We start from the raw sequence: 20,572 nt of genomic DNA on the forward strand, positions 1-20,572 counted from the left end.
TCCGCCAATAGGATGTCTAGATCGCGCATAGCTGCTATTCTATTGGCGCAAAACTTTGACATGACATGTGCCGTGCACGGGCTTCCCCCCTCTTCCATCAGAACCTGAGCGGGGATACCACGATGCATTGCATCTGTTATTCACACAGATATGGTAAGTTTCATACAATATCCAGACTGTGATTCTGAATATGAATCAGATCCTCATTATAACACAGTCGAGCCTTTGCAGAGAAGAGCGGGCAAAAGGGTAAATGGTTAGTTTTGAGTACAACATACTTTTAGAAGGTTTACAAATTATGTCCATGCGTTTGAGGGCCATTGTATTTCAAGACATGACCAAGTATTCCCCAGGTGGATTGGGTATCCGTTAATCATCAACGAGCGAATGACAGACTTTATTACATATCCAGTCATTCCCATGATGCTATTTCTTGTTCTAAACAAAGCCATCAAACGGTAAATATCATGAACCCGTCTGGACTATATGAAGCTGGGAATGACTGGAAAATGTGTATATAAATTAGATTAGACATATAGGACGAAGTTGTATATTACGCGCAAAGTTTCTATACCCAGAAAATACATTATATAGACTTTCAGTTTATATTAATTTGTGCGTGTAGGCCTAACAGCTAACATTTATTCTCGAATTTTGTTACACATATATAGGCCTAAAATCACGTGCTGTTGCTTACCGGTATGTCAAAATGTCGGTTTGAAAGAGCTGTCGAGAAAGAATCAACTGTCAGCCTGCATTCTCTCTCTTCATTTTAATAATTACGCGCATATTATCACCGTGTCATCGTCGCGCTAAAATCACAATGATCGAATGCAATTATGAAACAGTTACATTGTTGTGTGTGTTGAGAGCACAGTAACATGGCTAATGTTTTGTGGTCATTGTGGTCATTGTGAAAGTATTGCCACGGGGAATATATTTAGTTAATTGATTAAACTGTTCGACTCTTGGCCTATACCTTTGCATTAATGTAGTCGTTCTATTGACATTCCGTGCCCAAGAATTAAGGCACGTGTCTTTGTCTACAAGAGAAATAAACATTCACTATAGGTATAGCCATATGTGAGCTGCTTCTTTCTCTCCATTTCATCCATGCGCTGTTTTCCCTTGCCACTACAAGAAAGGGGCCACGTAACAGCAGTAAGCTTCGCCCATGCCATAGATTTCAGGGGCTCAACACTACATAAACACCAAATCACTCGCAGCCATATAGCCTACTGCAGTATGTTGTAAATATTAATGGCATATTTGGATAATCGATATAGGCTTTAAGTGGCAAGAGAGCAATGGAGAACAAGTAGGCTATAGGCCTCGTAGACTTTGTTGCCGTTCCCTGACGCTATATGGGCGTTTGAGGGGTCGATCCCCTGGCCCCACGCTCCCATGCCACTAATGCGTCAAGCATAATGTTTACCATTGGGAAACGTGCTCAACTTGTTTCCATTGAGGTGCTTCCGGTGGCTGAAATAACAAAAGGTCAACTCTAGGGATCAGAGGTCCCGATCTTCCAGGTTCGAAATAACCTATGCGGGATAATAAGAAAGTACGACAATTGCAGGGGCAACAGGTCTAAGTGAACTTGTGCGCATTGATCTGTTATTGCACACCTGAGACAATACGGGGCAGCAATATAGGACGTACATGCCATTACAACTCGGTTATAACTTATGTAGGCTACACATTTTGTCCATACACGTTTCTCTGCCAATGAAACATGTCATAATAAAGAAATTGGAAAACTGTTTGGTAAATTGGCACAATTAAAAGCCTTGTGCATTGTACAAAACTGCTTGGAATCACAAATTATTACTTTTAGAATATTTTTTGCAAATTAACCTTTTTATGCCTCAACATAATAATTCAGACTTGGGTCTAAATTATTATTGTTATACATTATTTTTTATACTTAAAAAAAGGCAATTTCATAATTGTATAAATTAATTAGGATATTGGATAACTATTGCTGATCATGGGGCATCGATCGAGCAAGTCAGGCATGCACGCGAGTTTAACCAAGCATGGAAATGCCACGCGACACATTATGTCCAACAGATTATGTGCATGCATGATGTGTGCTTATAGATTTACATTAGATGCTTAATATTTACAATGGAATCATATCCTTTTGGTAAATGACAATTTATGGGATTGAATAATTCAGTTGAATTATGTGTTGTCTAATGGTTCAGTTCCTCAGCAGAAAGGCCATCAGTTAAAAGCTATGGATGGATCGTATGGTTGTTATGCTGCTCACACTGAGTCCACTCAGCCAAAACTGTCCATGTCGAATTGAATTGTTCATACATGCCCGTGAAGGCAACGCATCACTTGTGATCTATTGATTGTGTAACAAGGAGCGGTGAGCAGGTTTAAGTCCTCACCACGCGTTATTTCCTTAGACGGGATTATTGTGTTATAGTGAATTGGCTTATTTGGTTTCTTACATTTAGTTGGGTTTCTTTTATTTTATTTACAAAAAGATATATGGGAGAGACATAAACAAAAAACTTGAATATTTTAAAGTAGCCTATACTGCAGTAGCCTATATGCCAGCAGGTCTGTCGCATATTTTCTGCAGTCACATATGAAGATTTATAATGCCATTTGGATGTTTAAGGCTATTTTGAAATAAAAGCGCCTTTAAGTGTGATAATATTGAATTAGCAAAATCATACTCCGAGAAGATATAGGCCTATATATCAATTGATTGCAGGATATTAAAAATATTTAATCGAACAGAACGGTTTGGGCACACTGCTTTATTGTGTTCAAACCCCTGCAATATTTATATTTTAACTGATTTTATAAGATATATGTCCTGTCGAGCAGGCAGCCAAGGGGGCCAGACCCCCCTCTGTAAACACACAAATGTGTTCCCATGAGACGCCAAGATCTGTATGATTTTTGGAAACGGCATGCGCATGACATTTGAAATGAGATGCCATCACAGCTCCAGTGCACATTACTAATCCACGTCATATGTTTGTCTAACTTCAAAATGTTTAAGAAATATTACTGTGATATTTTTCTCTCAGCAGTCAATTCAGAACTGTTACAGCAGCATCCAGCACCCACCCCCCTTCCACCAGTGTCGATTTGGTAGCCTATATGTCAAGTTTATCCAGGAGCGCACCATGCATTTATTGCATGAAGTCGCTTCTATCGCATAAATGTCAAGCTGAACTAAAATGACTAACATGAACTTAGTGACCGTTCAGTATCTATCTATAATTAAACTATTGGGAAATGCAATTTATATAAAATCAGCTATCGTTGATTAACCAATCAAGTTCAATGTCAGTCAATCGACACTCAATAATATAACGGCATATAGGCCTCTGTACATTGCCTCAGCCTTTTCACGTGATGTTGTGATGCATAGGATAAGCATGCATTATCCTTTCTGTTTCCAGTTTTATCTCATCTTTCTCTCTCTTTTCAAAGGAAAACAAATCTATTTAATAAACATTACATATCTAAGCTATCCCAACAGGATCGTGCTTGCATGCTTGTCTACATGTGCTTTATAGCCTCGATGTTTACCTTTTCAGTAAAACAACGTAAACGTGCCTCACTGCTTGGAGCTGCATACATGGTGTTGCATGTTTGCATGCCATGGCTGAGATCCTTATGCTGACTTGGGATGAATTAAGTTGCAGTTCTTTGTTCTCAGTTGGTGTGTTGAATGTCGTTAGATCGTTGGGTCTCTATATTAGCTATAAGGCCAGATGCGGCTCCAAATTGGTTAATGATGGCGATGATGATAGTGAGGATGGTGACGTGATTATATGATAACCGATGGTGCGTTCAGACGGGCAGATGAAACGATGCAAAGACGCGCATCATTCCGTCTTTGCAACGTCATGTCGCTGGCTTCCATTGATAATGAATGGTATAGACTGCATCGTTTCATCTGTCCGTGCATGTGACAGTGAACGCAACATAATGTTATGTTAGTAAGTCTGACTGTGACTACGACTCTCGACTTAAGTTTAGAATTAATTTGTTAATTTAAATTCCATTCCACTGACGATGCGAGAGTGCAGGGATCTGTGTGTTAATGCAACGTTTTAATAATATAATGATAAATGACTGCACGGGTTTCCCCTTTCCTTTGTTTTGCTGTTGGATTCAAGACGCCACGAAGTCTCGTTTGGGACAGCCCAAAGACGACGATGAATGATGGCAGCAAATTGCACAAAGCCCAGATCTGCTATTCTGAGATATAGGCCTATACAGGCTGCGATATACTCTTACCTCCATGATCTTCTCTTTCTGTCTATAGATAAGTGTCAGACTTGTTTCTGGTTTTATTGTGACCAAATGTTCATCCTTTTCAGCAGGTGAAATTGGTTGTTTTACTGCAGTTAAGAACATATAGCCTATAATGTGAGTGACAGCCTACAGCGCACCAAGCCGTGAGAATCTCTTTAATTGTAGCAGTGGGCCTGTGTGCCCATAGGCCTGCTTTACAGCAAGTAAAACAAATCCGGAGTCGGGGAATTCGCTTGCCTCAGGAATTCGTTTAAGTCTGTTTAAAAAAAGTGTAGGAAGTCTACAAATTAGGCTACACAGTAAATTAACAACCTTCCCACAAATATCCAGATATCGACAATTGCTTTAGGGGTTAGCGTGAACAATCAATCTAATCAGAGTCCAACCAATTGCTAAATGACGCCAGTTCATATAATTTCGTTGCATCGCCAAACTTAGAACTTAAAAAAGATTCTATACTAGATCGAAATGTTGTGCTTTAAATATTTGATCACCATATGGTACATTATTTTATATCAATATGCATTTTGGTTATTGTTGTTAATATTCCACCTGTCAAAGCATATTATGCTGACGCGCTCATATGGATGCTTGAATGAAGAAGTCATAGGCCTAATTCACATTTAAATTAAGAATCGGCATTATATTCGTTATTATTGTCCCTTGATTGGAAATGGTCAAGCTCATCTTTTTTTAAACGATGAGGATGACGGTGATATATTGGGATATGGCTATACGTTTTAATGGCCAACGTTTATCGTTGAAATAATTTCAATTGGTTGGTTACATGTCGACGTTGATCTTGGTGATGGTAGCCTTATATTAGTTATTGCTTGTTGTCATATAGTATTATTAGGCATACCTCCCTGAAAATGAGGCATAGTCAAAAAACCGAATATTCTACTGAACAAAATTAATGTCCTTGATGGCGGGGAAACAGCACGTGACTTATAGAGTGAATGGATCAGGCCTTAAATAAATACTGGAGATAAAACTATAGCTCAATTAACATCTATGGTCGCCATCAATTTGCATATTTGAATATGCTGTGGCACAGCATATTCAAATATCGTAAATAAAATATAGGCCAAGCTGTGCATGGCCGCAGAGCAGAATAAGGACGATCGATTGATTGATTGATTGATTGATTGAAATTTGTATTCAGTTTGTATATATGGGTACAGTTCAAACGATAGTATATAGCCTACATGTCAATACAAAATCAGAAACCAGAAAAAGCACTAAGACTTGTTTACATCAGGGTCCTCCGTTTTCAATTCATCAGAACATTTAAAGACATGTATTACATATACAGTTATATATGCGTGATGCATGTTGAAGTGTCTCTTACGAGGACATTATGCTATCGGTCCAGACTCCAGAGAAAACACGATTTGTCATGGTAAGACATTGATGACGCTAAGTAGCAGGTCACGGCTCAAATGTCTGCAGTCTCATGAATTTTACGCAACTTAACATTTCAATATAGGTCTAATAAGGCGTCATATTTCTGTCAGTTGTTGCCATATCTGTATATAGCCTAACATTTGGTAGACAATTACATATATTTCAACATAACTGACTGAATATTTCATCATTTGGGATCAGTTAGGATAATTTGCAAGGCTTTATAATGGAGTGATGTTGGTTATGGATTATAAATTCCCCCTTTATTATAATGGAGTGATGTTGGTTATGGATTATAAATTCCCCCTTTATTAGATTTTTGAAAGATGTATTTTTGAGGGCTTTTTGCCTTTATTGATATATTATATAGGTTGACAGGAAACGGGGAGAGAGATGGGGTGGAAGACACGCAGCAAAGGTCGTTGGGATTGGGGCTCGAACCCGTGACACGCTGTCGCAGGTGTCGGATTACCAGCCTATAGGTGCTATATCTTCCCCCTTAAATGTATTTATTATTATTTATTTATTTAATATTATGTCTCCTTCAGTAGTTTCCATTGAGCTTGCATTTCACATGTTTATTGACTTGACCATAATCAAATCTGCTTGAAATTCATTGTAACATGATAGTATACATGCAGGATTTGTGGGGCTAAACATCAACAATGCATAAAAAGCGAATGGAATTAGCTTGAGAAATATACAGTAGGCTACTGGCTCTAATGCTCTCTGTGATCCCCTTTTCTGGGATTCCCAAAAACATAATTTGGTCTCCTGCCGCTGTGGCGCGACTGTTACATGGACCAATGTTCCCTTGTCCTTTGGATTCTCACAGATCTCCAATGACACATGCAGGTTAAAGCAGTGATGAATAAATGTTGTAGTATACCATGCATGTTTGCTGCATTAGCCTGTGGGAAGTTCAAATAACCACTAATGGGCTTTAAGGAGGTGCAGTAATTCTTATTACAGCAAAGGTTAGGGAAGGCTAATATCTCATACAACGGCTTGGGCTCCCATCATCATGCCTATAAGAACGAATTACAGTACATAGAACATATTGAACTATTGTATTTGCGTTGCTTTGGAAAATGCCATCGCTTCAACCAACCCTTGTTGAAATAATAACCATTGATGACTCTAACCTTTATCGTTCAAATGGTGGTGACGCCATTAAAAGGCCTTTACAGGTTAACACTTCTCAAAGGTTGAGTGGCCCTGTAACTTTAGTGCACCCTTAATGAGGACGAACGCAGGTTAACGACGTATGTAGTCGTGTTTCAGAGGCCAGGGCCGGGTTTCACGTGAGAGGGACAAAAGAAACAATATTTACGACACTTTTAAGCATCCATCACTCTTGACATCTGTTCGTCTGGCACCTGGACTTCATTAGTATTAAATATTACATTCCACTCTAATTTGGAACCTTCTTTGTCCTGTCTGACCAAGGACACTGGAAAAACTGAGGAATCTATATAGTGTGCATGATGTCATGATATTTTAATGAAAATGCAAAGCATATACAATGTAAATAGCTGTAGTGGAAAGTTGAGGAAGCATTTACTCACAATATAGGAATGTCAATATTAATATTTTTCATTTTCATTCATTATATGATGCATGCTCAAACACACACATTTCTGCATGTGACTAATTTTGGGTCAGTGTTGGGCACGCACCTTTTTTGCACTCACAGAAGACACCAGTGAAATCCTCAGTATTCATTATAACTCAAGAGTATCTTATTTCATTATTAAGTTATGCCTTTGGCTTTTATGCAAGGAAAAGACATTGGGGACATAATCCATTAGATTTTTTCAGTGATAATGAATGAAAAAATGACTTATTAGGAAGGTTTGTCCAAATGCTTGCCTTCTAACCTTATACAGCTTATAACATTATATAATGTTCATGGGCCTGCAGTATAACCACATATCTCCGTAATGCAGAAAAGATTTGTTGCTAACTACATTTTCAAAATAAACCATCTTTATCTCTATTTTATAAAACAAACGATTATAGATTTGAATCAGTGTTTCCAATTTTATTTCCAAATAATAATGTCTTACTTTCTTAAAGTGGCTTTATATCCAAGAGACAATTTATATCACCATACACCTCCGTTTCTAACACACCCACAGGGGGCAGTATTCAATAAAATATAGAGGTGTATAACCATTCTACACCTGACACCCCACCCTCACCTGTAACCTTAAAATAAAAGAGACATTGATAATCACCCAAATGGGGGAAAGTGTAGCCTCAAGCCTTTATTTTCTTTTGACTTTTTTGATTGGGTATACATTTATTGCATGGCTTATATTATACTCTATATTTTGTTATTTTCAAATACCTAGATGGATGGGATAGATGGGATTCAATATCTCACATGCACATACACTTAATAAAGTACAGTATTTGTAAATGTTTTAATGTGTGTGAATATAAACAACAATGGGTAATAGACAACACTATGCTTGGAATGCTAAAATACCCTGCCTATACTGTCAACAGAAATTGAGGCAAATTGTTTGCATTTGCAGGGTGTACACAGTATGTAGCCAATACTATGTATAGAAATTGGGTAACTGGCAATTCCCAATTGAATCATGTTTGATTTCTTTACAGGTGAGTTTGAGGGTGGACTGGTCCTTGTGTCAAGCAGCCGCTTCAGAAGAATGATAAACAGGTAAACTGAGGTTGAGTCAATTTTTATGACAACCCAACAACACATTTTCCAGTGGTAGTGTAATCATGGTGATACCGTCAACATTTTATACATTAATACTCCCAACAGGCAGCAAGCAACTGAGGCAAAGTTTCCAAAACTCCATTAAAATGTTTTTAGGAAACAAAATGTTCCTATGTGAATAAGTAAACAGTGAAGCAGTTATACATCATTGTTTGTATCAAATTATCCACAAAATGTTTTGTCATTGTCTTAAAGAACCAGTCCCTTATTTGGAACTATACAGTGCTGTGTCCATGATTCAGTGCTGACAATCCTTGATCAGACTTTGCTAATACTATATCCCATAATGTTGTGGCGCCATCTCCTGGTCATTTCGATACAAATCCCATGATCTTTGCAAGGTTCAAGGTTGTACTTTATTGTTACATCTTGTGTACAGGTACATAAGAGTTTTTTGTTTGGCGTCCTTCAGACAATGCAGCAGCATAGATAACATAACGTAACATCAAACAACGATCACAGCAAACAAAGGGATAGATTAAAGAGTGCAAGAAAGTTTTTATTAACAGTTTGCAGAATTACAGTACATTTCAAGCCCAACTCAATACAAAAACTGTTAACTGTGAGTGGACGACCCAATAAAGCACTACACTTGTTTACAAGAGGGTCCACCTTGTTCAATTCATCATAACATATAGAGACATACAAATATACACTTCTATATAGCCAAAAACTGGAAATCATCATAAAGGAGGTAAAAAGGGAAAAGAAAACATATACAGTGAGGGGAAAAAGGGTTTGTGGGGGAATCAGATTTTACCGGGGGCCAGTTTCGAATTGTGTATAGGTGCGCTTCCACATTTTGGTGGCATAGGAGCTAAATTAATTTAGTCCCTTGTTTGTGCCAAATCTGGGTTGCACATGGTTTGTTGAGCTCCCTCTGGTGTTGTGGGTGTGGACTTCGTTGACATTAAGGACGTATTTAGACAGGTACATGGGTATCTTGGTGGTGTATCGATGTGCATGTTTTCCCTGTAGTAGCAAAGTTAGGTAAAGCTTATGTTCCATATACTGTATAGTATAGTGTATACAGCAAAACAACGTTTAGAAAGGTGCAATTCGAGGCTATCTTCCATACAACACATTTAGTTTAGAATTAGAAAGGTGCAGTTCGAGCATAATTGTGTGTGTGTGTGTGTGTGTGTGTGTGTGTGTGTGTGTGTGTGTGTGTGTGTGTGTGTGTGTGTGTGTGTGTGTGTGTGTGTGTGTGTGTGTGTGTCACTCTGGTTCTAATCAGTTCATGTATCTGATTGATCGGGGAAAGAAGTTTTTTTGCAGTCTGTTTCCAGTATGCAAAAGCTTCTTTCCCCGAAGCTTCTTTCCAAGTCAAGGTCACCCTTAACCCCAGTTTACATTACAAATAAAATGCATATATCCAGGTCCATTTCCTGGCTGGCTGGCTGAATTTAAGATAGATGTAATTGACTAGTATCCTTAGCCTACTTACTATAAAAAAAAGAAGAAGATGAAACCTGTCTGATGACTGTCATTCTGTCCTCATCCATTTTTGAGGGGCGCTAGCAGCTACAGTGTAGATTTTTGTCTTACACAAACATTAAATTCCCATTTGACAATGAATGGAGAATATACGTCATATATATGTAGATGATCAAATCCGCTATTTTTGTCCTACACAAAGATTTAATTCCCATTGACAATGAATGGATGATGTACGGTGATAAGAGCGCCCCTCGCTTCACACAGGTGTGATTTTTATCTTTAGGGTTAACCAATCGATATGAACTTGGGCATGGACCATTGGCACAATGAGAGGGACGAAGCCAATTTGCGTGTCTTTCTAGAGAATGGTCCTCTACCACGACTACAGATCATAGTCCCATTGGTCCCATGGTCTCCCTCTCCCTGCTCTTCTATTGAGACATTTAGATCCTGTGTTTATGTTGGACGTGACTTTGACATAATGAATTTATCCCAAGAGTAAGCAGGCAGGTTCTATTAGCTCAGTGGTAAATAATCCAGCATTTTATTTTGCGCAGGAGACCTGTGTTAAAATCTGGGGTAGAACATGAAAGTTAGCCAATCAGCTTTTTAACTTGAATTGGAAAACAAACTACAAAATCAGCCTATGGGTTGATTTTTACATCATATTGGGCTGGAAAATAGCCAGTCTACACACAACATACAGTAGTTTTGAAGTGCTGAGAATCTCTGATTTCAGTGATTTGTTATTTTCGGTGCAACACCAACCAGCATGCAACCAAGTAAAAATCAGTAGCCTCAAGGGGGCAGTAGAGCATCACAGACTACTTTGCAGTATACAGTAGTGTTTTGTTGTTCAACAAGCACAGTTCAACACATAGGGGTCTAAAGTGAGCTTAGGTGGCTTCAGTTTTCAGTGAGTAGTTCCAAGCAAGAATGTTGTGCCTATATTGTTGCTGTCTTGCAGATTATAATGATGGTGATGGATCCATGCCGTAATACTCCTTTGTCCAGTCTTAGGCTATAGTCCAAATGGAAGAAAACCCTAAATGGCCAGTGTACAGTCAATACTGTATATCATCTTGTCCTACTGAAGAAAATCCTTTTCATTTGCAGGTATTCTTGATGCTTGACAGAGCAACATAAAGCATGGTGGCAGGATCAAATCAAAATTATAAAGAGATATATAGATACCGTAGAATATGTTTAATAGTGCAATTTGACGAAATAATAAATGTACAATCTATATATTTTTAAATTTATACCTAGGATTTGACTGTTCAGATGGACATATAATAGGCAGAAATAACAGTTCAATTGTAATCTTCTCCTGACTATGTACTGTAAGGGTACAGTGCAAAGATTCAACATACCTTGGTTTAGGAATGTATAAACCACTAGAGTAAAGTGGTAAAGACGGCAGATAATTTAGTTTAATCCTTTCCAGTGAAGATGTAAATATCTATTATCATATTGTATTTAAATGCTAGTTTGTCCCTGCTGCAATTCTTCAGGGCTTTAGGGTGGTGACCACGTTTTCACCACGCTACGACCCATCTGGAACTACAAGTCCCTCCGTAATAAGATCAGAACACCAACGTCAAGTCAGTTCTCCTCTATGGATCAGAGACATGGAGAGTGACAAATACTACCACCAACAAACTCCAGACATTTGTCAACAGATGCCTAAGGCGCATTCTGAACATCAGGTGGCCCGATAAAATCTCAAATGCCAGCCTGTTGGAGAAAACCAACCAAAACTCCATCAGCCAGGATGTGAAGAAGAGAAAGTGGGGGTGGATTGGACATACCCTCCGAAAACCTACTGACAACATCACTAGGCAAGCACTGGACTGGAACCCACAGGGCAAAAGAAAAGTGGGGAGGCCAAAACAGACCTGGAGAAGATCAGTGGAGAGTGAGGCAAAGACGACCGGATTATCGTGGGCCCAGCTGAAGAAAACCGCTCAAAACAGAGTCCGATGGCAGGGTGTGATTGCAGCCCTATGCTCCACCTAGGAGCCTACAGGAATAAGTGAAGTAAGTGAGTTAGGGTGGTGACTAATGAGGATTACAAGAAAATGCTATTTCGCAACTCATGATGCCACCTTTTGCTGACATTGCCATACCTTCTAACGAATTGGAAAAGTGGTGGCATTCCTTTGTTACTGCTCATCATGCCAGCCACCTTTTCATTGTACCAGTGCTTATTCTGTGTGCGAAAAATTACACAGTACAATCCTCTGTGTTCATTTAACTCTGAGAGTGTACAAAGTACAAATGGAACAAAACGTAACTCTCTGAGTTAACAGGCCCATTTGGTTCCATTTGTACACTCTCACAACTACAGTAAAAGCAAGAGTGAAGAAATAGGTCTTGGGCTGTGCTTTAAAGACGTCTACAGAGGCTGCCTGTCTTGGGTATAATGAGTTTATTGCAAGCCGTCTGGCCGTAGAAGCAGAATGCTGCTTCACCGTGATTTTTTTTATGCCATTGTGGGCACGTCGAGCAGGTCAGCACTAGAAGACCCGAGGTGCGGTTTGGAACATATCTAGGCAGGCAGTCATGAGGTAGCAAGGTGCCAGACCATTGAGAGCTTTTTAAACAATTAAAATACATTTTAAATCAATCCTTAAAACAACCGGGAGCCAATGTAGTGAATCTAAAACTTGAGTAATATGTTATCTCATCTTAGTTTGGCTCTGGCTGCCGGATTTTGAACAAGTTGTAATCTGTCAGTTGTTTTCTTTGGCAGGCCAGAAAAAAGTGCATTGCAGTAATGGATCCAATGTAGTTATTTAGTCTCAAGCCCTCTTGTTTCAATATTTATAAAACCCACAGACAGACCTAGCCATTTTCATTTTAACATTCAGTTAAATATCTGCATATCTATACAGTACAAGCTCACAGTGGTTTGCTTCATGTTATGAGCTTTTAGATAGTTTAAAATTTTCCTATTTTTGTGTGACTCTGTGTATTGTATCCTCAGCCGGGAGGCGAACCTGGGACCTATATTCTAATTATATATTCCTTATTGTAATTGTGAATACTGTGTAACTTAACTTAAAGTTAGTTTGTCTTGTTTTTTCTTGAGCAAACAATAAATATAAGTCAGTACATTTCAATGTTTTCATTTTAATCTGCTTTAAACAAAGGGGAGACATACTGTATACCAGGGGTGTCCAAACATTTTTCAAAGGGGCCATATTAGAAAATATTAAAACACCTAAGGGCCAACTACATAATGTACCTTCAGATTTAAATTATTCTATTTAACTATCATCATCAATATTTAATATCAATGGTCTTTTGTCAGGTGTGTGCTGTGAACAAAAAGTGTATCTCCAGCCTTATGTCACATCACCAAATGTAACCATGCAATCAAGATAAAAAAAACAAAAAAAAAACAAGGAACACTGACAAATTATACTCTGGGAAATTCCCAGGTTAAAACACTTTCATGTAAAAATGTCCCATACTGTTGGGCGGGCCGTTCATAATACAATTCAGGTATAGCTGCACTTTGGACACAGCTGCTGTATACAATATGTCATCTGAATTGCATTACCCCAACATTTTTACATTTCAGTTTTTTTATTAACCTGGGCATTTCCCCAGTGTATAATTTGTCAGGATTCCTTGTTCATTGAGTGTCATTGTATGTTGGTGTTTTAAAACAATAAAACACTGGAGCTGAAGCTGTGTGCGCACTTCTCTTTCTTCTCTGACCTTTTGTCCAGCACCAGCGAGGGACTGGATGTGCGCAACCCACTTGTTTCTAAACTAACCCAAATCTTGGTGACATATTAAAATGTTGTTCAGAGCAACAAGTGAACCCACAGCTGGTCCACAGCTTCACCCACACAAGGCCCCAGTTACAGCAAAGAGGGATGTGACTGACTGCCAAGTCATTAGATGCCCCCCACCAAAATGCTAATTGAATTTACGGGGCAGGCCTGGGGAGAGGAGGATTCCAGAGGCAGGTGCAGCCTCCATCATGCAACAGTGAGTGACCAACACATTGTTTGAAAACCTGACAGCATATGAATGGCAGACAAGAAATCAGGGGAGATATTTTGATGAGTGACATTCATGAGAAGACGTTGTGGCAAATCATATAGAAATAATTAAGAACAGGTCAACATGCATGTTCCCGCATGTGGCGTGTACAATCTTTCATGTTATATTTATATTTAGCGTATTTCCATTAAGTCCGGCAGCTAGCCAAGCTCTTGCTTAGTGTTTAGATTATATCTGCTAAATGCCCAGCCCAGTGTGAAAACATCCATTTGGTTGAGAAAGAGGATGGAAATGGGGAGTTTAACAACAGAGTAAATATTTGGCTGTGAAGAGCTCTTGGGAGCTGCAGAGGACCCACTCTCACTGAAGCCTGCGGGTGTTAAATAGATTAAGGGCTGGCAGTGTCATTGTGGACAGAAAATTCCCGCTCTCTGGACATGACTTTTATTTGCTTTTCAGTGTTGTGCTCTCAAATAGAGAGCCCTCTGCAAACCAGCCACTCCAGCATAGCCTATAGCCCTATACTGTAATCCTAAATTGTTTGTCAACCACTGGTAGCCCATGTGTACACATGCAGAAAAGCTATCACTTGAGATTCAAGACTAACCATACCAGAGAGATTAGTTGTTGTTGCTGCTGTTTGTTGTTGCTGCTGTTAGGGATTATTTAAAGTGGTTAATGATACTTAGCCCTAGATGTTCACCGTTTTTAAATATAATTATTTGCACCATTCATTCTGCAAAAAATCCCCTCTGTGATTAACCTATAGAAAAGGCTACACAAATATCGGCTGAATTAGAAGCAATTTATTCACCATTTGATTTGCGTATATCCTATATTATATGAAGTTGTCGTTATAGTTTGTCTAGAACTGTGGAAAAACGAAAAGGAATGTAGGCCTATAATAGCTATCGTAATATTGGTTTGCACTATAGATGCGTTAGCAGTAGACTTAAAGCAGTATATATAGTACCCCGGATCCTATTCAGTCCCATTCAAAACCATGACAACACGGAACAAGCTCGGATTTATCCTAGAAAGTTAAAGCACATTGTGCCGGGGCGTCAATCAGCCATTATTGCGAGACTGAACAAATGCAAAATCTTGACTGGAACAAATGCTTCCAACGGGTCTCGGACGCGGGGCTACATTTTGCCCTTTGTTCCCCTCCTCTGGTTGGCATGTATTTGTGTTCCCTCTCGTCCGACCACCCAGGACGACTGGGAGGCACGTCCATGCACCGCTCTCCTCTCCTCTCCTCCTCTCCTCTCGGACAGGACCGGCGCTGTCACCGCGCTGCACATCCCTCCGCCTCCAGCAGGTTGTGAGAACTGTGACAATGACCTGCATGCCTCGTGCGCCACAGTGAAGTGTTTAGAGACCATCACAGAGACGTCTCATATAGGCTCGATTATAGTACGATTTGTTTATAGTATTTATTCATTTGTTTATTTATTTAGGTCTAGACTATAGAGCCTATCTCAAAATGTGCTTTTTTAATGAATGCTAATTGCTAACTGTTGGAAGGCAAATAGTATAGGCTACATCACATGCACGAAAATGTGACATATAGTCTTATATCAAGATATTCGAGCAAGCAAATATACGCACGCCCACGCTAAATGTATAGTTAAATCAACTTGGGGCATTACGCTAATTGCTCACTTTGTATGCAAATATTAGACATGTTATTTTGGTGAGGAGGGGGTGGTGGGATGGGCTCCGTTGTCACTTGCCACCCAAGACGTGATTCAGCTCCAAGCCTCCAACAATTACCATTATCTGTTTCCCAGTTGGACGATACGGGACGAATGTGTAATGATGACGAGTGTTTCCTTCGGTCATTGTTGAGCCTCTGTCTTATTCTTCTGACCGTCCACACCTACCGTCATTGGATGACAGCACTCCAGCCATTCAGGTACTTAGCGTCCCCCGAAGAGAAGAGGAGCCTTATAAACGACGCAAAGTGCTGTTTATATAAACAGTAAGCCTCATGCACACACGGTTACACTAGCTATTGTTTTGGAAGCCTGCGCTAAGTGGAGAGGATACACATTGCCTTTATTCCCACGGTGCTTTCTACTGGATAGTTGGTGTTTCCTTATTTGGACAGCTTTTACGCAAACGGATTCGACAGTGCAGTGCGCGGACGCAATGGCTGTGCCAACAAAGTTCAGTTTTTCCGTCAGGAGCATTCTGGATTTGCCTGAGCATGACACAGAGACGGCCTCGCAGCCATCGCCGGTCCGCTCCTGCACCAGCTCCCCCTATTCCTCATGGATTGAGTGCGACCGGAGCCCCTGTCTATGTAAGTGCCATATTGATTAACGCGTGGGATTTATTTCGTATAGGTTAATAACGCTGGCATCCGCCCTCACCCGACATTATCTAATTTGGCTATTATATGGCATTTCATGCAACCCGACTTGTTATTAACATTATGTACTTCTACTTACAGCTTCAGACGAAGGCAGTCTCGAGGCCTCCTCAGATTCGACCAAACCAGACGATCTGGCTGCCACTGACTCGGATTGCGAGAGGAACAACAGCAGCAGCAGCAAGAAGAAGAAGCGTCGGGTTCTGTTCTCCAAGGCCCAGACCTTCGAGCTGGAGAGGCGCTTCCGACAGCAGCGCTACCTGTCCGCCCCGGAGCGCGAGCAGCTCGCTCACCTCCTGGGCCTGACGCCGACGCAGGTGAAGATCTGGTTCCAGAACCACCGCTACAAGATGAAGCGAGGGCGGACAGAAGTGGGAGCGATGCATCACGAGATACCGCAGCCTCCGTTCCTGCGCAGAGTCGTGGTGCCGATCTTGGTCCGGGACGGGAAGCCATATCATCAGACCTGCTTAATTGACACGGAAAAGGGAGGTTGCATCGCGCCGGCTACCTGTCAGACGCCCTTCAGTTTGGCCTACCACCAGTCTTTTCAGCAGCATCCGTTTGCCTTGGCTCCCAGATACCACCAGCACTTTCACCACGGGCCGCCCGCCTCCAAACACACCTTCGCCTGGAGAGACTTTATGAACGATTCTGCTCAATATAACGCGTTCAAATGAAGTTCCGTTTTGCGGTTTCTTCTATACTGCGCTATATGTGCAAGTTCATTTAGAAATGCATCAAATGTATTCTGAATGTTATACTCTTGCGAATTTTCGAGCATCTTAAAAAATAGATTTTCTACTAGGATATATTTTGCACATTTTATTTTGATATTTTGAGTATTTTGTGACTATTTTCATATGAATATTGTTCGTAATATTTTCTGAAGCGTGAGCCTATACCTGTGAATAGGTCAATTGTTTATTCTGTAATATAATGTATTTGTATTGGGTTGTGGCCGTTTTATGTCTACACACACATGCACAACTTGTGTATTTATAAATAATGTTTGCCATAATTGTTGTAGGCTGCACTAGTCCGTATGATAGCAGCAGTTAGCAGTAGCTATTAGCTTAAATGTATAGACATAACAATGTAAAATTATTTGTTACTTGAAATATACCACGGCCACATGTTTTAATTGTTGCTTTTTCCCTGAACAACATTATGAATAAATAATTTCACATATTCCTTTTAATTGCTCCATCAGTTTAACGTATAGACCTATTTTTCTTTATTGACTTTTAAGTTGTATAAGATATTTTAGTCAGTGTGTGCTTGATAATGATATCTGGGATTTATATAGGCATATAGCGCTTTTCTATAGTAGCTTATACTCAAAGAGGCATTATGTGTGGGGGCCAGGGAGAGAACAGAGAAAAGGACAACTTTATTAGGAAAAGATAAACGAGTAAAATATAAGAATGTCTTGCATACTGCATAGGCCTATATAGACTAAATGTGTTTAATTTGCATGCTATGGCAGTCTAGACGCTTGACGTTAAAATATGCAGCAGGTCAAGACATGGGCCCAGGAGGCTTTTATAATGATAAAAACTACCAAGAGCCAAAAGCTGAGCAAACATGACTGTAAAAAGACTGATTTGGCTCAGCATAAGAATACATGGTAAACATTACAGCCATACACACTATAAAGCCTTTTGTCGTTTGGGCATGCACTGCTTTTCACTTTAACACAATTAGGCGTAAAAGTCACAGTAAAGAAAAAGAGTATAGGCCTATAGCCTCCGAGGATTTGACAAGAAATCTATTAAGGTTTGAGGAGGAATTTCAGCCTATATTTCAAAGACTTTGAAAATGGTTAGTTGCCACATCAGTTCGTAATATGAATATTAGCTTGATAGGCTTAGGGTCTGCTATCAGTAGGCCTATGGCCTAACTGCATCCTCAGATATTTTCCGAACTGACGTCTGTTATGTGGGGGGAAAAATTGTGAGCCCATTGTAAACTATAGAAGAAGATAGATTTGTTATTTGGAATTAATTGGGGCTATATCTGTTGCCTGTTGCATGGTGGCGCATTTCTTTCTGTCTTTAGTCTTGTAATAATAGACCTACAATATTTCAGTTGGACAAGACAAGCTATTAAATAGGCAACAGGCTGGATAGGCAATTTAAATGTGTAGCGAGACAGGGGGGGCTTGATATGTTGAAAACATGGAGCTTCGTGCTTTCACGACCCCTGTGATGTTGTTTGCTCGTCCTGTGACCCTGCAGCGCATCGTCCCTGTCACCTGGTCCTTTGTGCTGCTCGCTAGGGCCACCTTGTATCACATATGGAGGGGACTGCCCGAGCCCCTCAACTCGCTGCATCTCCCCTTAAACACTCTTTTTGTCTGCGTGTCTCCCTGTGAATGGACCATTGTCCGTCATCCAAAAGGGACCTAGACAAAATCTTTAGTGTTTCAATTCCCGAAATGTTTAATCAGTCCCCGCGACAAATTTATGAGGTTTAACAGCACAATGGTGTTTTAGAGCATCGTGGGTTTTAAGGGTGACAAAGACAGGCTTTTAGAGGTTGCCATTGGTTTTTAAAGTTGGTCAGAAGAACTCTGAAAAGGGTTTTGGTAGTATAGCTATATAGGCTACCCATCTGATAGTTTTATTCGGCCTATTGGGCCCCTTTCGGAAAGTTATGCGTTGACTTAAAGACTCGGTATATAGCCTATACGATTAGAACACAAAATGTAGCAAAATACCAAATTGGTGGAACATTATTAGACCTATAGCATTATCACGGTCACGGACTGTAGTGATGATAGTTATAGGGCCGGACTGCAGCTTGTTGAAAATTCCACCACGATATAGCGTGTTGTGAAAGTGTAAAGAACTTGTTATGCTATAGTATCAAGTCGTATCTTACCTGCGTCATTGACACAGTCCTATTTAGGCTTATTATATAAATTCTCAATATTGTGAATATAATAAAAATAGATTCATTTTTCTAATGTATATGTTAAATGTTTCTCAATGACAGCCGTTTGACAAATTTTCTTTGCAACTTGTTATTGTGTCAAGCATTTCTCTATCAAGTTTATTGCCAGGCTGTTTTCCGAATGCTCCATGAATCAGAAATAAGAATCCCACCATATAACCAGGCCTGTGTAAACACGAGTTGGCTTTGGTGCCTCTCCTGAACCCAGTGAATGAAGAGCTGCCATGCCACAGTTAACTTGAGAATGCTTGGCATGCATGGCTGGAGAGAGAACACGACAGATACTTAGCTATTCCCCTTAAACCAATTGTGAAACTTTCACCCATGCTCTGAATTGGTGTTTGATTGAATCAAGAGAAATGTAGGGACAGTAATAATTTTCTGTTTCTTTTGTTTCTGAAGGAAAAACATTTCATGGTGAATATAATATCTTAAGAGTTTAGTAAAGATGAGCTGCATGAAGTAATCTCCTGGCATTAAACCACTTGGCACTTGATACAAAACTACAAATACCCTATGCTATTTATATTTGTCTGACTTGTATGTGTATAGTATGTCAAAGTTTAGGCTTCAGCTAGTGAGGAACTGAAAGACAAATGGATTAAATTGTCTACAGACAGCAGCTCTTAATACACTTTTCTATATTAGAAAAACTTTCAGCCAAATGTGCTCAATAATTGATTTATATTTTATTGTCATGTAAAACGCTAAAACACCTAAATATTAATCTGTGATTTACAATTAAATCTTTGTGGCTGGAAGAATGATACACTCAGTATACTTTCTGAATGAGAACCTCCTGAGAACCTCTTACTAGCAACAGGTGTTTAAACATAATAGTGAATCAAACATATTTTTCTTCAGGTATCTTCAAACCATTATAGAGCTGTGCATCTATGTGTTTGAGTGGGCTCAAACTGTCCCCTATATAGGGTCAACAGTGAAAGTTAAATATGAGGGGGGGGGGGGAGTTGTACCAAAGGAACACTATAATGTAATATATATATATATATATATATATATATATATATATATATATATATATATATATATATATATATATATATTATATATATATATATATAAACCTTCCAAGGAAGGGACTGCACACTCCAGTGAACAGAGACGGACAACTTACTGCATTAACTTATTTATTAGGTTCGTCAGGTATAGCACCTGACGGTGGGTCATCTCTATTTCCCCCTAGAAATCCTCCCAGAAAAATGGCATTCATGAATCAGCTAATCAAATTTCCCATGGCGACCATTAAGGCATGCAAAATGCTTCTCATTGTGTTTTTAAACTAAATCCTTAAACAAGGA

General features: G+C 39.5%; 1 protein-coding gene and 1 long non-coding RNA gene across 2 annotated transcripts; both read left to right on the forward strand.

The window, feature by feature from the left end:
* Positions 1 to 98: 98 nt before the first annotated feature.
* Positions 99 to 12,770, forward strand: LOC310878301. Its single transcript, XR_014570885.1, has 3 exons — positions 99 to 153; positions 8,332 to 8,392; positions 11,410 to 12,770. It is a non-coding gene; the product is annotated as an uncharacterized lncRNA (long non-coding RNA).
* Positions 12,771 to 15,975: 3,205 nt separating this feature from the next.
* nkx2.9 (NK2 transcription factor related, locus 9) lies at positions 15,976 to 17,249 on the forward strand. Its single transcript, XM_083791802.1, has 2 exons — positions 15,976 to 16,223; positions 16,374 to 17,249. The coding sequence occupies exons 1-2, from the start codon at positions 16,070 to 16,072 to the stop codon at positions 16,970 to 16,972; spliced, it is 753 nt and encodes a 250-aa protein (XP_083647928.1). The 5' UTR covers positions 15,976 to 16,069; the 3' UTR covers positions 16,973 to 17,249.
* The last annotated feature ends 3,323 nt before the right edge of the window (positions 17,250 to 20,572 follow it).

This window comes from Protomyctophum parallelum (genome assembly GCF_964188405.1).
Source record: "Protomyctophum parallelum genome assembly, chromosome: 20".
NCBI lineage: Eukaryota > Metazoa > Chordata > Actinopteri > Myctophiformes > Myctophidae > Protomyctophum > Protomyctophum parallelum.